The sequence below is a fragment of the Bos mutus genome, chromosome 6 (genome assembly GCF_027580195.1).
Source record: "Bos mutus isolate GX-2022 chromosome 6, NWIPB_WYAK_1.1, whole genome shotgun sequence".
In the NCBI taxonomy this organism is placed as follows: Eukaryota; Metazoa; Chordata; class Mammalia; order Artiodactyla; family Bovidae; genus Bos; species Bos mutus.
This window is the reverse complement of record NC_091622.1, coordinates 83,257,502-83,271,107: the sequence shown is the minus strand read 5'-3', so window position 1 is coordinate 83,271,107 and position 13,606 is coordinate 83,257,502. Positions and strand designations below refer to the sequence as shown.

The 13,606-nt window shown below is 36.4% G+C and overlaps 1 protein-coding gene across 3 annotated transcripts in view; it reads left to right on the top strand.

The window, feature by feature from the left end:
* The window catches only part of CENPC (centromere protein C), a 93,435-nt gene that overhangs the window by 18,404 nt on the left and 61,425 nt on the right, over positions 1-13,606 (top strand). For all 3 annotated transcript variants that reach the window (XM_070372474.1, XM_005892890.3, XM_070372473.1), the window contains exons 6-8: positions 4,831-5,113; positions 6,371-6,586; positions 10,003-10,610. In XM_070372474.1, coding sequence (XP_070228575.1) covers positions 4,831-5,113; positions 6,371-6,586; positions 10,003-10,610 — 1,107 coding nt within the window. The remainder of the gene's footprint in view (positions 1-4,830; positions 5,114-6,370; positions 6,587-10,002; positions 10,611-13,606) is intronic.

The following is a 13,606-nucleotide window of genomic DNA, read 5'->3' as shown; positions in this document are numbered from 1 at the left end:
AATGTTGAGCTTTAAAGCCAACTTTTTCACTCTCCTCTTTCACCTTCATCACGAGGCTTTTTAGTTCCTCTTCACTTTCTGCCATAAGGGTGGTGTCATCTGCATATCTGAGGTTATTGATATTTCTCCTGGCAATCTTGATTCCAGCTTATGCTTCTTCCAGTCCAGCGTTTCTCATTATGTACTCTGCATAGAAGTTAAATAATCAGGGTGACAATATACAGCCTTGACGTACTCCTTTCCCAATTTGGAACCAGTTTATTGTTCCATGTCCAGTTCTAACTGTTGCTTCCTGACCTGCATATAGGTTTCTCAAGAGGCAGGTCAGGTGGTCTGGTATTCTATCTCTTTCAGAATTTTCCACAGTTTATTGTGATCCACACAGTCAAAGGCTTTGGCATAGTCAATAAAGCAGAAATAGATATTTTCTGGAACTCTCTTGCTTTTTTGATGATCCAGCAGATGTTGGCAATTTCATCTCTGGTTCCTCTGCCTTTTCTAAAACCAGCTTGAACATCTGGAAGTTCACAGTTCACATATTGCTGAAGCCTGGCTTGAAGAATTTTGAGCATAACTTTACTAGCGTGTGAGATGAGTGCAATTGTGCGGTAGTTTGAGCATTCTTTGGCATTGCCTTTCTTTGGGATTGGAATGAAAACGGACCTTTTCCAGTCGTGTGGCCACTGCCGAGTTTTCCAGTTTGCTGGCTTATTGAGTGCAGCACTTTCATAGCATCATCTTTCAGGATTTGAAATAGCGCAACTGGAATTCCATCACCTTCACTAGCTTTGTTCGTAGTGATGTTTTCTAAGGCCACTTGACTTCACATTCCAGCATGTCTGGCTCTAGGTGAGTGATCATACCATCGTGATTATCTTGGTTGTGAAGCTCTTTTTTGTACAGTTCTTCTGTGTATTCTTGCCACCTCTTTTTAATATCTTCTGCTTCTGTTAGGTCCATACCATCTGTCCTTTATCGAGCCCATCTTTGCATGAAATGTTCCCTTGGTATCTCTAATTTTCTTGAAGAGATCTCTAGTCTTTCCCATTCTGTTGTTTTCCTCTATTTCTTTGCATTGATCACTGAGAAAGGCTTTCTTATCTCTCCTTGCTATTCTTTGAAACTCTGCATCTGAATACCTCAACACAGTAAAGGCTATATATGATAAGCCCACAGCTAACATTATTCTCAGTGGTGAGAAACTGAAAGCATTCCTTCTATGATCAGGAATAAAACAAGGGTGTCCACTCATCACTGTTTTTCAACATAGTTTTGGAAGTCATAGTTATGGCAATCAGAAGAAAAAGAAATAAAAGGAGTCCAGGTCGGAAAAGAAGTAAAGCTCCTACTGTTTGCAGACGACATGACTCTATACACAGAAAACCCTAAAAATACTGTCAGAAAATTACTAGAGCTAATCAGTAAATTCAGCAAAATTGTGGGATACAAAATCAATACACAGAAATCACTTGGATTCCTATATACTAATAATGAACAATCTCAGAAATTATAGAATAAATCCCTTTTACCATTCAACAAAAAGAATAAAATATCCAGGAATAAACCTACCTAATGGAGAAGGCAGTGGCACCCCATTCCAGTACTCTTTGCCTGGAAAATCCCGTGGATGGAGGCGCCTGGAAGGCTGCAGTCCATGGGGTCGTTGAGGGTCGGACACCACTGAGTGACTTCACTTTCACTTTTCACTTTCATGCATTGGAGACGGAAATGGCAACCCACTCCAGTGTTCTTGCCTGGAGAATCCCAGGGACGGGGAAGCCTGGTGGGCTCCATCTATGGGGTCGCACAGAGTCAGACACGACTGAAGCGACTTAGCAGCAGCATGGAGACAAAAGAACTGTTTACAGAAAATTTTAAGACACAGATGAAGAAATCAGATGACATAAACAGAGAGATACTCCATGTTCCTGGGTAGGAAGAATCAATATTGTGAAAATGATTATATTACCAAATGCAATCTACAGATTGAATGCGATACCTATCAAATTACCAGTGGCATTTTTCACAGAACTAGAACAAAAATTTCACAATTCATATGGAAAGACAAAAGACCCTGAATAGCCAGTGCAGTCTTGAGAAAGAAGAATGGAGCTGGAGGAGGCAACCTTCCTGACTTCAGATTATACTACAGAGCTACAGTCATCAAGACAGTATGATACTGGCACAAAAAGAGAAATATAGACCAATGGAACAAGATAGAAAGCCCAGAAATAAACCCACACACCTATGGGTACCTTCTTTTTGACAAAGAAGGCAAGACTATACAATGGGGCAAAGATAGCCTCTTGAATAAGTGGTGCTGGGAAAACTGGATAGCTACATGTAAAAGAAGGAAGTTAGAACACTTCTAGCACCATGTGGGCTTCCCTTGTGGCTCAGCTGGTAAAGAATTGCCTGCAGTGCAGGAGACCTGGGTTTGATTCTTGGGTTGGGAAATCCCCTGGAGAAGGGAAAGGCTTCCCACTATAGTATTCTGGCCTGGAGAATTCCATGGAATATATATAGACCATGGGGTTGCAAAAGAGTCAGACATACCTGATACCATACACAAAGATAAAATCAAAATGTATTAAGGACCTAAATATAAGACAGGAAACTATAAAACTTAGAGGAAAACATAGGCAGAATACTCGATGGCATAAAGCAAGATCCTCTATGATCCACTTCCTAGAGTAAAGGAAATAAAAACAAAAACAAGTGGGACCTAATTAAACTTAAAAGCTTTTGCACAGCAAAGGAAACTATAAACAAGGTGAAAGACAACCTCAGAATGGGAGAAAATAATAGCAAATGAAACAACTGACAAAGGATTAATTTTCAAAATATACAATAACTCATAGAAGTCAATACCAGAAAACAAACAATCCAGTCAGAAAGTGGGAAAAGACCTAAACAGACATTTCTCCAGAAAGTCATGTAGATGGCTAATAAACACATGAAAAGATGCTTAACATTGCTTATTATGAGATTGTTATTATTATTACAGCAAATCAAAGCTGTAATGAGATAACATCTCCCACTGGTTAAGTACATTCTTAAATTGTTTTTTTAATTTATTTTTTAAAATTTATACATTCTTAGATTTTGAAGTCCAAAGTGTCATCTCTTTAAATACATACATGCATATATATATATATTAATAATCTCTCTATGTAGACATGTATATTATATATCTATATATATCTGTTCCATATGTACATGTGTATGCATATGTGCAAAAGTGTGCTCCTCTAGCTGCCCTAGTTTATTCAACTTTTAACCTAAAGATTGAATCTCATAATTTCTCAAGGATTACCTATTACTTATTTTAGCTATGTATGTTGTTTAGTCACTAAGTAGTGTTTGACTCTTTTCCAACTCCTGTCACCAGGCTCCTCTATCCATGGGGTTTCCTAGGCAAGAATACTGGAGTTGGCGGCCATTTCTTTCTCCAGGGCATCATCCTGACCCAAGGATCAAACCCAGGTCTCTTGCTGGGCAGACAAATTCATTACCTCTGAGTCACCTGGGAAGCTCTTAGCTATGTATCAGATCAGATCAGTCGCTCAGTCGTGTCTGACTCTTTGCGACCCCATGAATCGCAGCACACCAGGCCTCCCTGTCCACCACCTACTCCCGGAGTTCACTGAGACTCACGTCCATCGAGTCAGTGATGCCATCCAGCCATCTCATCCTCTGTCGTCCCCTTCTCCTCCTGCCCCCAATCCCTCCCAGCATCAGAGTCTTTTCCAATGAGTCCACTCTTCACATGAGGTGGCCAAAGTACTGGAGTTTCAGCTTTAGCATCATTCCTTCCAAAGAAATCCCAGGGCTGATCTCCTTCAGAATGGACTGAGTGGATCTCCTTGCAGTCCAAGGGACTCTCAAGAGTCTTCTCCAACACCACAGTTCAAAAGCATCAATTCTTCGGCGCTCAGCCTTCTTCACAGTCCAACTCTCACATGCATACATGACCACAGGAAAAACTGTAGCCTTGACTAGATGGACCTTTGATGGCAAAGTAATGTCTCTGCTTTTTAATATGCTGTCTAGGTTGGTCATAACTTTCCTTCCAAGGAGTAAGCGTCTTTTAATTTCATGGCTGCAGTCACCATCTGCAGTGATTTTGGAGCCCAGAAAAATAGTCGGACACTATTTCCACTGTTTCCCCATCTATTTGCCATGAAGTGATGGGACCGGATTCCATGATCTTCGTTTTCTGAATGTTGAGCTTTAAGCCAATTTTTTCACTCTCCACTTTCACTTTGATCAAGAGGCTATATATAGATTTATTCAAATCTCTAAAACATTTTTTATTTTGTTGTGGTAAAAATGTTTTAAGTGAGATCTCAACAGATTTTTAGGTGTACAGTAGAGTATTGTTACCTGTAGACACAATGTTGTACACTAGATATCTAATTTATTTATCTTGTACAACTGAAACTTTGCATCTGTTAATCAACAACTCTGAATTTCTCCCTCCTCCCAGTCCCTGGCATCCACTTTTCTAATCTCTCCTTCTATGAGTTTGACGGTATTCAAATCTTGAATAAATTTAATGTATCAATAGAACTGTGAATTTTCTATGTTTGAAGCTTTTACTCATTTCAGAACTGTGGAGCATGGACCAAATACATCTTTCAGTTTATTAATTTCATAACTTAGAATTTTTAAAGTACTTGCATATTTTATTCCTAAATCTTTGATTATAAACTTGAAGATTTGTGAGTCTTCTGAAAACTGTCTAATTGTTGCTGAACTTCGGAAAGCACATTTTGTTCTAATGTTATTTAAAGAGTTTTTAACATCTTCATACAATTTTTTTTGCAGTTCAGGACCATGAGGTTCATCAGAAAATTTTGGCAACTGATGTTCATTCTAAAAATACATCTGACTTGAGAAAAATGTCAAGTAAAAAACTAAAAGATAATCACAATGAAGCTGATGAGGAGTGTTACTTATCTATTGGCTCACCTTCTGACCTGGATATAAAAGCATCTTCATTGCAAAAGGGTAGTCCATCTGTTGCCCAAAAGAGAGATACCTACACTTCTGAAAATTCAGTAAATATGCTGTCTTCAAGTACACAGATTTCTCACAAAACCAGAAAAAGGTGAAGTTTTATTTATTTATGAAATATTAATCTTTCTGTAACAATTTCATTTTTTATGTTAAAAAATGGGTAATTTAGTCTTTTATGTATTTTACAGTAAGTATTGAATATTCACATGTTATGAGAAAAGTAGACATACGTTGGGTATATATTCAATTTATATTTATAATGGAAGGCCTTAAAGTATACATCTGAAAAGTTTTGGGGTAAACTTTTCTATGGTCTATGGAAAAGCATTTTTTTCTTCTTTCTTTAAGATCTAAAAAAAAATACTAAAGACATATAGAAGATAACGCAGTAGGCACTCATATATTCAAATTTGACATATGTGAATATTTGTTACATTCAGATACTTTTTAAAAATATTTTTTGAGTGTCATATAGTTGAATTAAAATGTATTAATTACTGCTGTATAGCAAATTGACTCAGTTATGCATATATATGTATATATACACACACATTCTTTTTAATATTCTTTTTCATTATGGTTTATCACAGGCTATTTTTTTCTCATAATAAATTTTCTATAGCTTTCTAAGATAAATAATTTGTATTTTCCATATGTTATTTTTAATTACCAGCGTAGGTATGTATCAGGTCACTTTGAGGGGGAGCAAACAGTAAGTGTTGTTGAAGATAATTGTGGTAAACCCACATCCATTTCCTGGGGCTTTCTTTCCCTTTGGCCTTTAAGAAGCAAAATTGATTGTTCAAGGTCCTTTGCTGTTGAAAAACCTCTGCCATAAGTATAATATCTGTATAGGGTCTTTCCTGTTTGATTCTTGGAGCTGAGGAGTTAAGTACACTCTAGGATTTTGCAGTCCAAAGTGTGATCTGCAGCTCAGGATCAAGAGAAATTATATGATCTGGAAGCCTGTTAGAAACGCATAATCTCAAACTCTATGCTAGACCTATTGAATCAAAATCTACATTTTAATAAGATTCCCCAGAGGATTCAGGTTCATATGAAATGTTTGAGAACTAGTATTTTAAGCTACAATTTGCCTTGTTATATGATTTAACCATTCTTTTTCTCTTTTATTTTTTTTCTGTCAGCAAACACAGAATTTAATTTTTCTGAACAATTTGTCTTGTGTAATTTGTGTGAGAGAAACACATCAGCATTTATAAAGTTTAAATAAAGGCCCAGTGAAAAATTTTGTAATGGTTGTATTATCGCTGTAGGGAAGTTTAAGAAAACTTATAACTCAGCAAATGGTGGAAATATTCAGCTTGTCCTCCTTCTAACCTTTTAGGTTAAGCTTTGAAGATAAAGATGTTTCAAAGAAAGTAGAAATAATGAATGAAGTATCAGAAATAGAGGATAAAGTCTCAGAAGGACTACAAGAAAGGAAACAGTCAGGAACATCTCAAAAAAGAATACAAGACTCAGAATATGAAAATCAACCACAAGCTAGGAAGAGTTTTTCAACGTTGTTTTTAGAAACTGTAAAAAGAAAAAGTGAATCCAGGTAAGTTATTAAGAAATGATCCACATTTTTCTTTTACATTCTTTGAATAGTACCTAAGGATTCTTAATGACATTTAACCAGAAGTTAATCTTAATTGACATAATTTTTAATTGAAATTATGTTTAACCCATAAAGAGAGTGAATTTCTTACCAGTAATCTAACCCCAAAGCTATCATTTAATGGGTTCTAAATTAAATGTAAAAGAAAATATGTTTCTTCAGCTTTTATTACTTCTGTTCATCAACACTTTCTAGTATATATGATATCAAAAAATAAAGGCAATATTTAGAAGTAAATTTGTCAAGGTACCTATGTGTCATTGTTAGTGTTTTAAATATTTTTTTCTATTTCTTTTAAGTATGTTAGTAAAATGGTAGTCCTAAAATAAGTTTTAATCGATTCTTGCCTAGTTAAAAACCTTCAGTAGTTCCACAGTGTCCATTCAGTGATTTTAACTGGCTGCATATAGAGTTAACTGGAATTGACAGCAGCTAGGGTTGAGAACCGGTGGTCTACAGAATAAGTTTCAATGTTGTCAACTGGTATTTGGGCTTTCCCAGTGGCTCAGACAGTAAAGAATTTGCTTGCAGTGCAGGAACTCGGGTTCAGTCTGGAAGATCTCCTGGAGAAGGGAATGGCAGCCCACTCCAGTATTGTTCCCTGGAGAATTCCATGGACAGAAGAGCCTGGCAGGCTACGGTCCATGGAGTCACAGGGAGTCGGACACAACTGAGCGACTATTGCTTTCACTTTATAGCTGATATTTAAGGCCTTCACTCTCACTAGTGAATTGTTTCTGTCATATGTATTTGCAGTTGTCCTGGCTTTGGCACACCCTTTCCCCTTGTCATATGCCAATTTATATTTTCTTCTAAAAGTTTCACTCCAATGTATAATTTCTTAACCTTGTATTACAGTTTAACTATTTTATGTATGTCTTTCTTAGTAGATTAAGACATAAGCCCATCTTTCTGGGAGTTTAGTTTCTTTTGTATTTTCTATGACATTTGTCAGAGTGCTCGCAAATCTATTAGGAAAGTTTTATAAAAACATTGAATGAATGAAATTCCTCTTTGGTTCAGTCTCTGTTCCATAGTTGACTCCTTCCTCCTTCCACCTCTATACTCTTGATCCTTCTCTCCCATCTCTCTTTCTCTTTCTGTATGGGGTGTGTGTGTGTGTGTACACATAGGTACATATGGCATTTTTACCCCTGTGTGCATATTGTCCCTGCTATCTGATACAAATATGTTACATTTATGGACTAATTATATGTGTCCAAAAGAGTAATTATTTTTAATGTGTCAGTTTTTTGATAAACTACTTATAGTTTGTTTAATTGCTATAACCAGATGTAACTGTTGACTATTCCTCATATTTTCTTGCTTCTTTGTTTTGCTTATGCTTTTCCTTGTGATTCTTTCTTACATGTCCTCAGATCCAACTCAAATAGCATTTTTCCACTGAGCCAGAACTCATCTTTCTGTATTCTGAATTTTAATATTTAATTAAAATTGTATCTTTAATTTGGGCTGCTAAATAGACCAGCATAGTCTGGATGGCTTATAAGCAACAGAAATTTATTTCACAATGCTAGCGGCTGAGAAGTCCAAGATCAAGGCTCAAGTAGTTTCAGTGTCTGGTGAGACCTGCTTCCTGGTTCATGATGGCTAGCTTACTGCTATAACCTCAAATGGTAGAAGGGAGTGAGGGAGTTTTCTGGGGTTTCTCTTATAAAGGTGCTAATTCCATTCATAAGCCACTGCACCCTAATTACCTAATCACTACCTAAAGACCCCACCCTAAAATACCATCATATTGGGGATTAGGTTTTAATTAATTTCAGAGGGATATAAACATTTGATCTGTAGTAAGTGTGAAGGTGGTTTCCGAAGGATATCTTTGGTTTGAATAACCTTAAAGTTACGAAAGTCTCTTGAAGTAGAATAAAGGAGGGATATAGAGAGTTCTTATTAGCTGGTTTGGGAAAACTTTTATTTTTAAATACATAGCATTATTTTTTGTTTTTCTGGCTGCCTGGCATGTGGGATCCTAGTTCCCTGTCCAGGAATTGAACCTATGTCCCCTGCAGAGGGAGTGCAGAGTTCTAACCACTGGACCTCCAAGAAGTCCTAGGATTACTTCTTTAATGTTGGAATTAATAGATATTGCAGGTAATATTTGTTGTTCTTTAGTCCCTAAATTGTGTCCACTCTTGTGACCCCAAAAACTATAGCCCACCAGACTCCTTTGTCCACATAATTTCCCTGGCAAGAATGCTGGAGTGGATTGCCATTTTCTTCTCCAGGGGATCGTACCCTCTCCTGCATTGGCAGGCAGAGTCTTTACTACTGAACCACCTGGGAAGCCCTACAGATAATACACAATAAAGCAAATTAAACATATTTCTATCAGATTGGCTAATTAAGTGCTGAAAAATAATATTTGTTTAAATATGATCTTCTATTTATATATTGTGTAGTCTTCTATTTATACTTTTTTTATTAGATTTTCTAGATTTTTCTAATTATATAAACTAGTAAGACTCTGCCTATTAGAAGATATATTTCTTAGCATATATATGTATATGTTTTTTATATTGAAAGATTTATAAAGTGTTTGAGATTAGAGAAGTATAAAAGGCATTTTCATCTCATAATCTTTTTATAAAGGGAAAAAATATAGACATGATAATCGTTTTGCCATTCTAGCTTTTCTTCTATTGTGTATGGAAATAGTTAAGCATCCTTTCTCAAGTGAAAAAGGCAGAAAAAGGAGTACATGTACTGCCTTCGGAATTTGGATGTTTGCCCCTTTTTTTTTGCATATTTCACTCTAGGATATGGTTTGCTCAAGGTTGTTGTCATAAAGAGGAAGGAAATGCAAAATTATTCCATCACATTAAACATGTACGAAAATGTGTGTGAATTTTCAAACTTGGAATGAATTTTTATGTAATATAATTTAGTCTATAATTTAGTAGTGTTTTCTTAAATTGTTAAACTAGAAGGTGTCTCAGAAATATCTTGTTTTGGATGTTAAGAAATTCATGCCCATGAGATATCTATAAAAACAAAATATAATTTAACATTATAATAATGGCATGCATTTTTATACTGTAAATGAGTATATCTGGGCAGTATTTATACATCTCTGGGTTTCATCTGTTTAATATTTCTAATGAATGGGGAACCGGAAATTAGTTGATGAAGTCTATAGAGATGCTTCCAGCTTTAAATTTCTGTGACCCCATCAATGTTATAAATGAGTATGCTCAGATATTATAGAAATGTAAAAGGAGGGAAAGATTTTTAAAGTATAAGGAAAAATTGAAGAGACGTGTCAACTGCTCTTTAAAGCAAAGATATAAGCTTTATATTTTTGAGCTATTATTTATTGTAACATTCTGTTTTAGTTCTGTTGTTAGGCATATAGCAACTGTTCCACCTCATTTATCTTCTGCAAATAATATGAAGTTATTGGAAGATGAATTTATAATTGATGAATCAGATAAAAGTTTTGTCAGTCAACCTTGGATTACTATACCAAGAAAGACTGGGCCTCTGAAGCAGCACACAGTATCCCCTGCTGAGAGCACTGTCCTTCAGAGGAAGAAGTCAAGAGAAAAACATGACAGTGTGTCCTCTGTGGCTTTGACAAGTAACAAGCATCCTGGCAAAGCTCACCCAGTAGAGAAATCTCAGCCCTCTGAACAAAAAATACTGGGTGGGAGTTGTGCTTTGTCAGATGATGTAGAAAATAATTATAAATCTACAAAATATGAAATACATTCTGAGAATGCAAAAAAATCATCTGGAGGCAAAAGGACTATAAAACAAAACCAGAGAACAAAATCTAAGGCCAATGTACCTGAAGAAGAAGTTGATGTGAGGCAATCTAAAGATACAAATATAAATATATCACATACTGTCCAAGACAAGTTACAAAGAAATTCAGACAAAAATATGGAAGAGGGTGAAGAGATAAGCGTTAACATTTCCAACAATCAGTTGCTTTCTGTGGGTAAGTGTTTATATTAAATGTAACTGTGAATATTAACCCACCACTTTGCTTTTTATAATATTCCTATTTAGCTTTAGGAAGTAGGCATTAAATCTATACAAAGCCTCAAAAGCCTGCAGGCTGTTTTCTAGACTATCTATTTTATATTGTACTTCAGCTCCAGGTCACTTGATTTTGGGGTAGCTTCTAAGATTATAGCATATGTAAAGGGAGAAGTAAAAGGCAAATGCTTAGTAAACCAGGTAGTTAAACAGAACACAAATAAGACAGCATCATATATTCTTGAGGCTTATTAAAATATAAATTTGGATAAGAAATCAGCTAGTGGGGCTAGTTCTTGAAAATAAAAATTAATACTACTCTGTTCAATTATTTACTCATTTATCTAAAAATTATTGAATGTCAGACACTGTATTAGGCTCTGAACTTACAAAGATTGCTAATAAATAATTTTCATCATTAAAAAAGATCCATCTGGTAATGTCTGTAGACTAACATAAATATACATACATCCACGGGATGATATTGGAAGCACAGAGAATAATCAACTAATAATCTCAAAAAACTTTTTATTTTGGGACAGTATATCATTTATTATACAAACTGGGACACATGAAAATGGGAGAGGATATCATGACAGTAAGCATAAACTTGGATTGTCCCAGTGAAACCTGAAATATAACCACTCTCTTTATGTCATCTCTCTGTATAGTAATTGAGGTTTATAATGGTGACAGTATCATGAAGAAAAGATCAACTTGTGCTTTTCTGTATCACTTTTTAAAATTGAAGTATAGTTGACTTACAATGTTGTGTTAGTTTTAGGTGTATGGCAAACTGAATCAGTCACACACACACACACACACACACACACATTCTTATTCAAGTTCTTTTCTCTTACAGATTATTATAAGATACTCAGTATAGTTCCTTGTACAGTATAGAAGGTCTTTATTGGTTGTCTGTTTCATTTATAGTAGTGTGTATATGTTAATCCCAAATTCCTAATTTACCTCCATCCCCTATTTGTATCTTTTTTATTTTTTCTGATATCCACAGTAAGGGATATCATATGATATTTGTTTTTCTCTGTCTGGATTACATCACTAAGTATCAGATCAGAACAGATCAGATCAGTCGCACAGTCATGTCCAACTCTTTGCGACCTTATGAATCGCAGCACGCCAGGCCTCCCTGTCCATCACCAACTCCCAGAGTTCACTCAGACTCATGTCCATCGAGTTGGTGATGCCATCCAGCCATCTCATCCTCTGTTGTCCCCTTCTCCTCTTGCCCCGAGTCCCTCCCAGCATCAGAGTCTTTTCCAATGAGTCAACTCTTCACATGAGGTGGCCAAAGTACTGGAGTTTCAGCTTTAGCATCATTCCTTCCAAAGAAATCCCAGGGCTGATCTCCTTCAGAATGGACTGGTTGTATCTCCTTGCAGTCCAAGGGACTCTCAAGAGTCTTCTCCAACACCACAATTCAAAAGCATCAATTCTTCGGCGCTCAGCCTTCTTCACAGTCCAAATCTCACATCCATACATGACCACAGGAAAAACCATAGCCTTGACTAGACGAACCTTTCTTGGCAAAGTAATGTCTCTGCTTTTGAGTATGCTGTCTAGGTTGGTCATAACTTTCCTTCCAAGGAGTAAGCGTCTTTTAATTTCATGGCTGCAGTCACCATCTGCAGTGATTTTGGAGCCCAGAAAAATAAAGTCTGACACTGTTTCCACTGTTTCCCCATCTATTTCCCATGAAGTGGTGGGACCGGATGCCATGATCTTCGTTTTCTGAATGTTGAGCTTTAAGCCAACTTTTTCACTCTCCACTTGCACTTTCATCAAGAGGCTTTTGAGTTCCTCTTCACTTTCTGTCATAAGGGTGGTGTCATCTGCATATCTGAGGTTATTGATATTTCTCCCAGCAATCTTGATTCCAGCTTTTGTTTCTTCCAGTCCAGCGTTTCTCATGATGTACTCTGCATAGAAGTTAAATAAACAGGGTGACAATATACAGCCTTGACGTACTCCTTTTCCTATTTGGAACCAGTTTATTGTTCCATGTCCAGTTCTAACTGTTGCTTCCTGACCTGCATACAAATTTCTCAAGAGGCAGGTCAGGTGGTCTGGTATTCCCATCTCTTTCAGAATTTTCCACAGTTTATTGTGATGCACACAGTCAAAGGCTTTGACATAGTCAATAAAGCAGAAATAGATGTTTTTCTGGAACTCTCTTGCTTTTTCCATGATCCAGTGGATGTTGGCAATTAGATCTCTGGTTCCTCTGCCTTTTCTAAAACCAGCTTGAACATCAGGAAGTTCACAGTTCACATATTGCTGAAGCCTGGCTTGGAGAATTTTGAGCATAACTTTACTAGAGTGTGAGATGAGTGCAATTGTGTGGTAGTTTGAGCATTCTTTGGCATTGCCTTTCTTTGGGATTGGAGTGAAAACTGACCTTTTCCAGTCCTGTGGCCACTGCTGAGTTTCACTAAGTATGCTAATCTCTAAATCCATCCATGTTGCTGCACATGGCCTAATTTTATTCTTTTTTATGGATGAGTATAATTCCATTGTGTGTGTGTGTGTGTATTGTGTATGTATGTATGTATGTATGTATATAATTACCACACCTTCTTTATCCATTCATCTATGGATGGACATTTAGTTTACTTCCACGTCTTGGTAAGTAGTGCTGCAATGAACATTGAGGTGCATATATCTTTTTGAATTATGTTTTTCTCCAGATCCATGACCAGGAGTGGGTTTGCAGATCATATGTTAATGCTATTGTTAGTTTTTTTTTTAATTTTTTTAATTGAAGGAAAATTACTTTACAGAATTTTGTGTTTTTTTGTCATATATCAACAAGAATCAGCCATAGGTACACCCGTGTCCCCTCCCTCCTGAACCTACCTCCTATCTCCCTCTGCATCCCACCTTTCACATCCTAGCCTGTCACAGAGCCCCTGTTTGAGTTCCCTGAGTCAT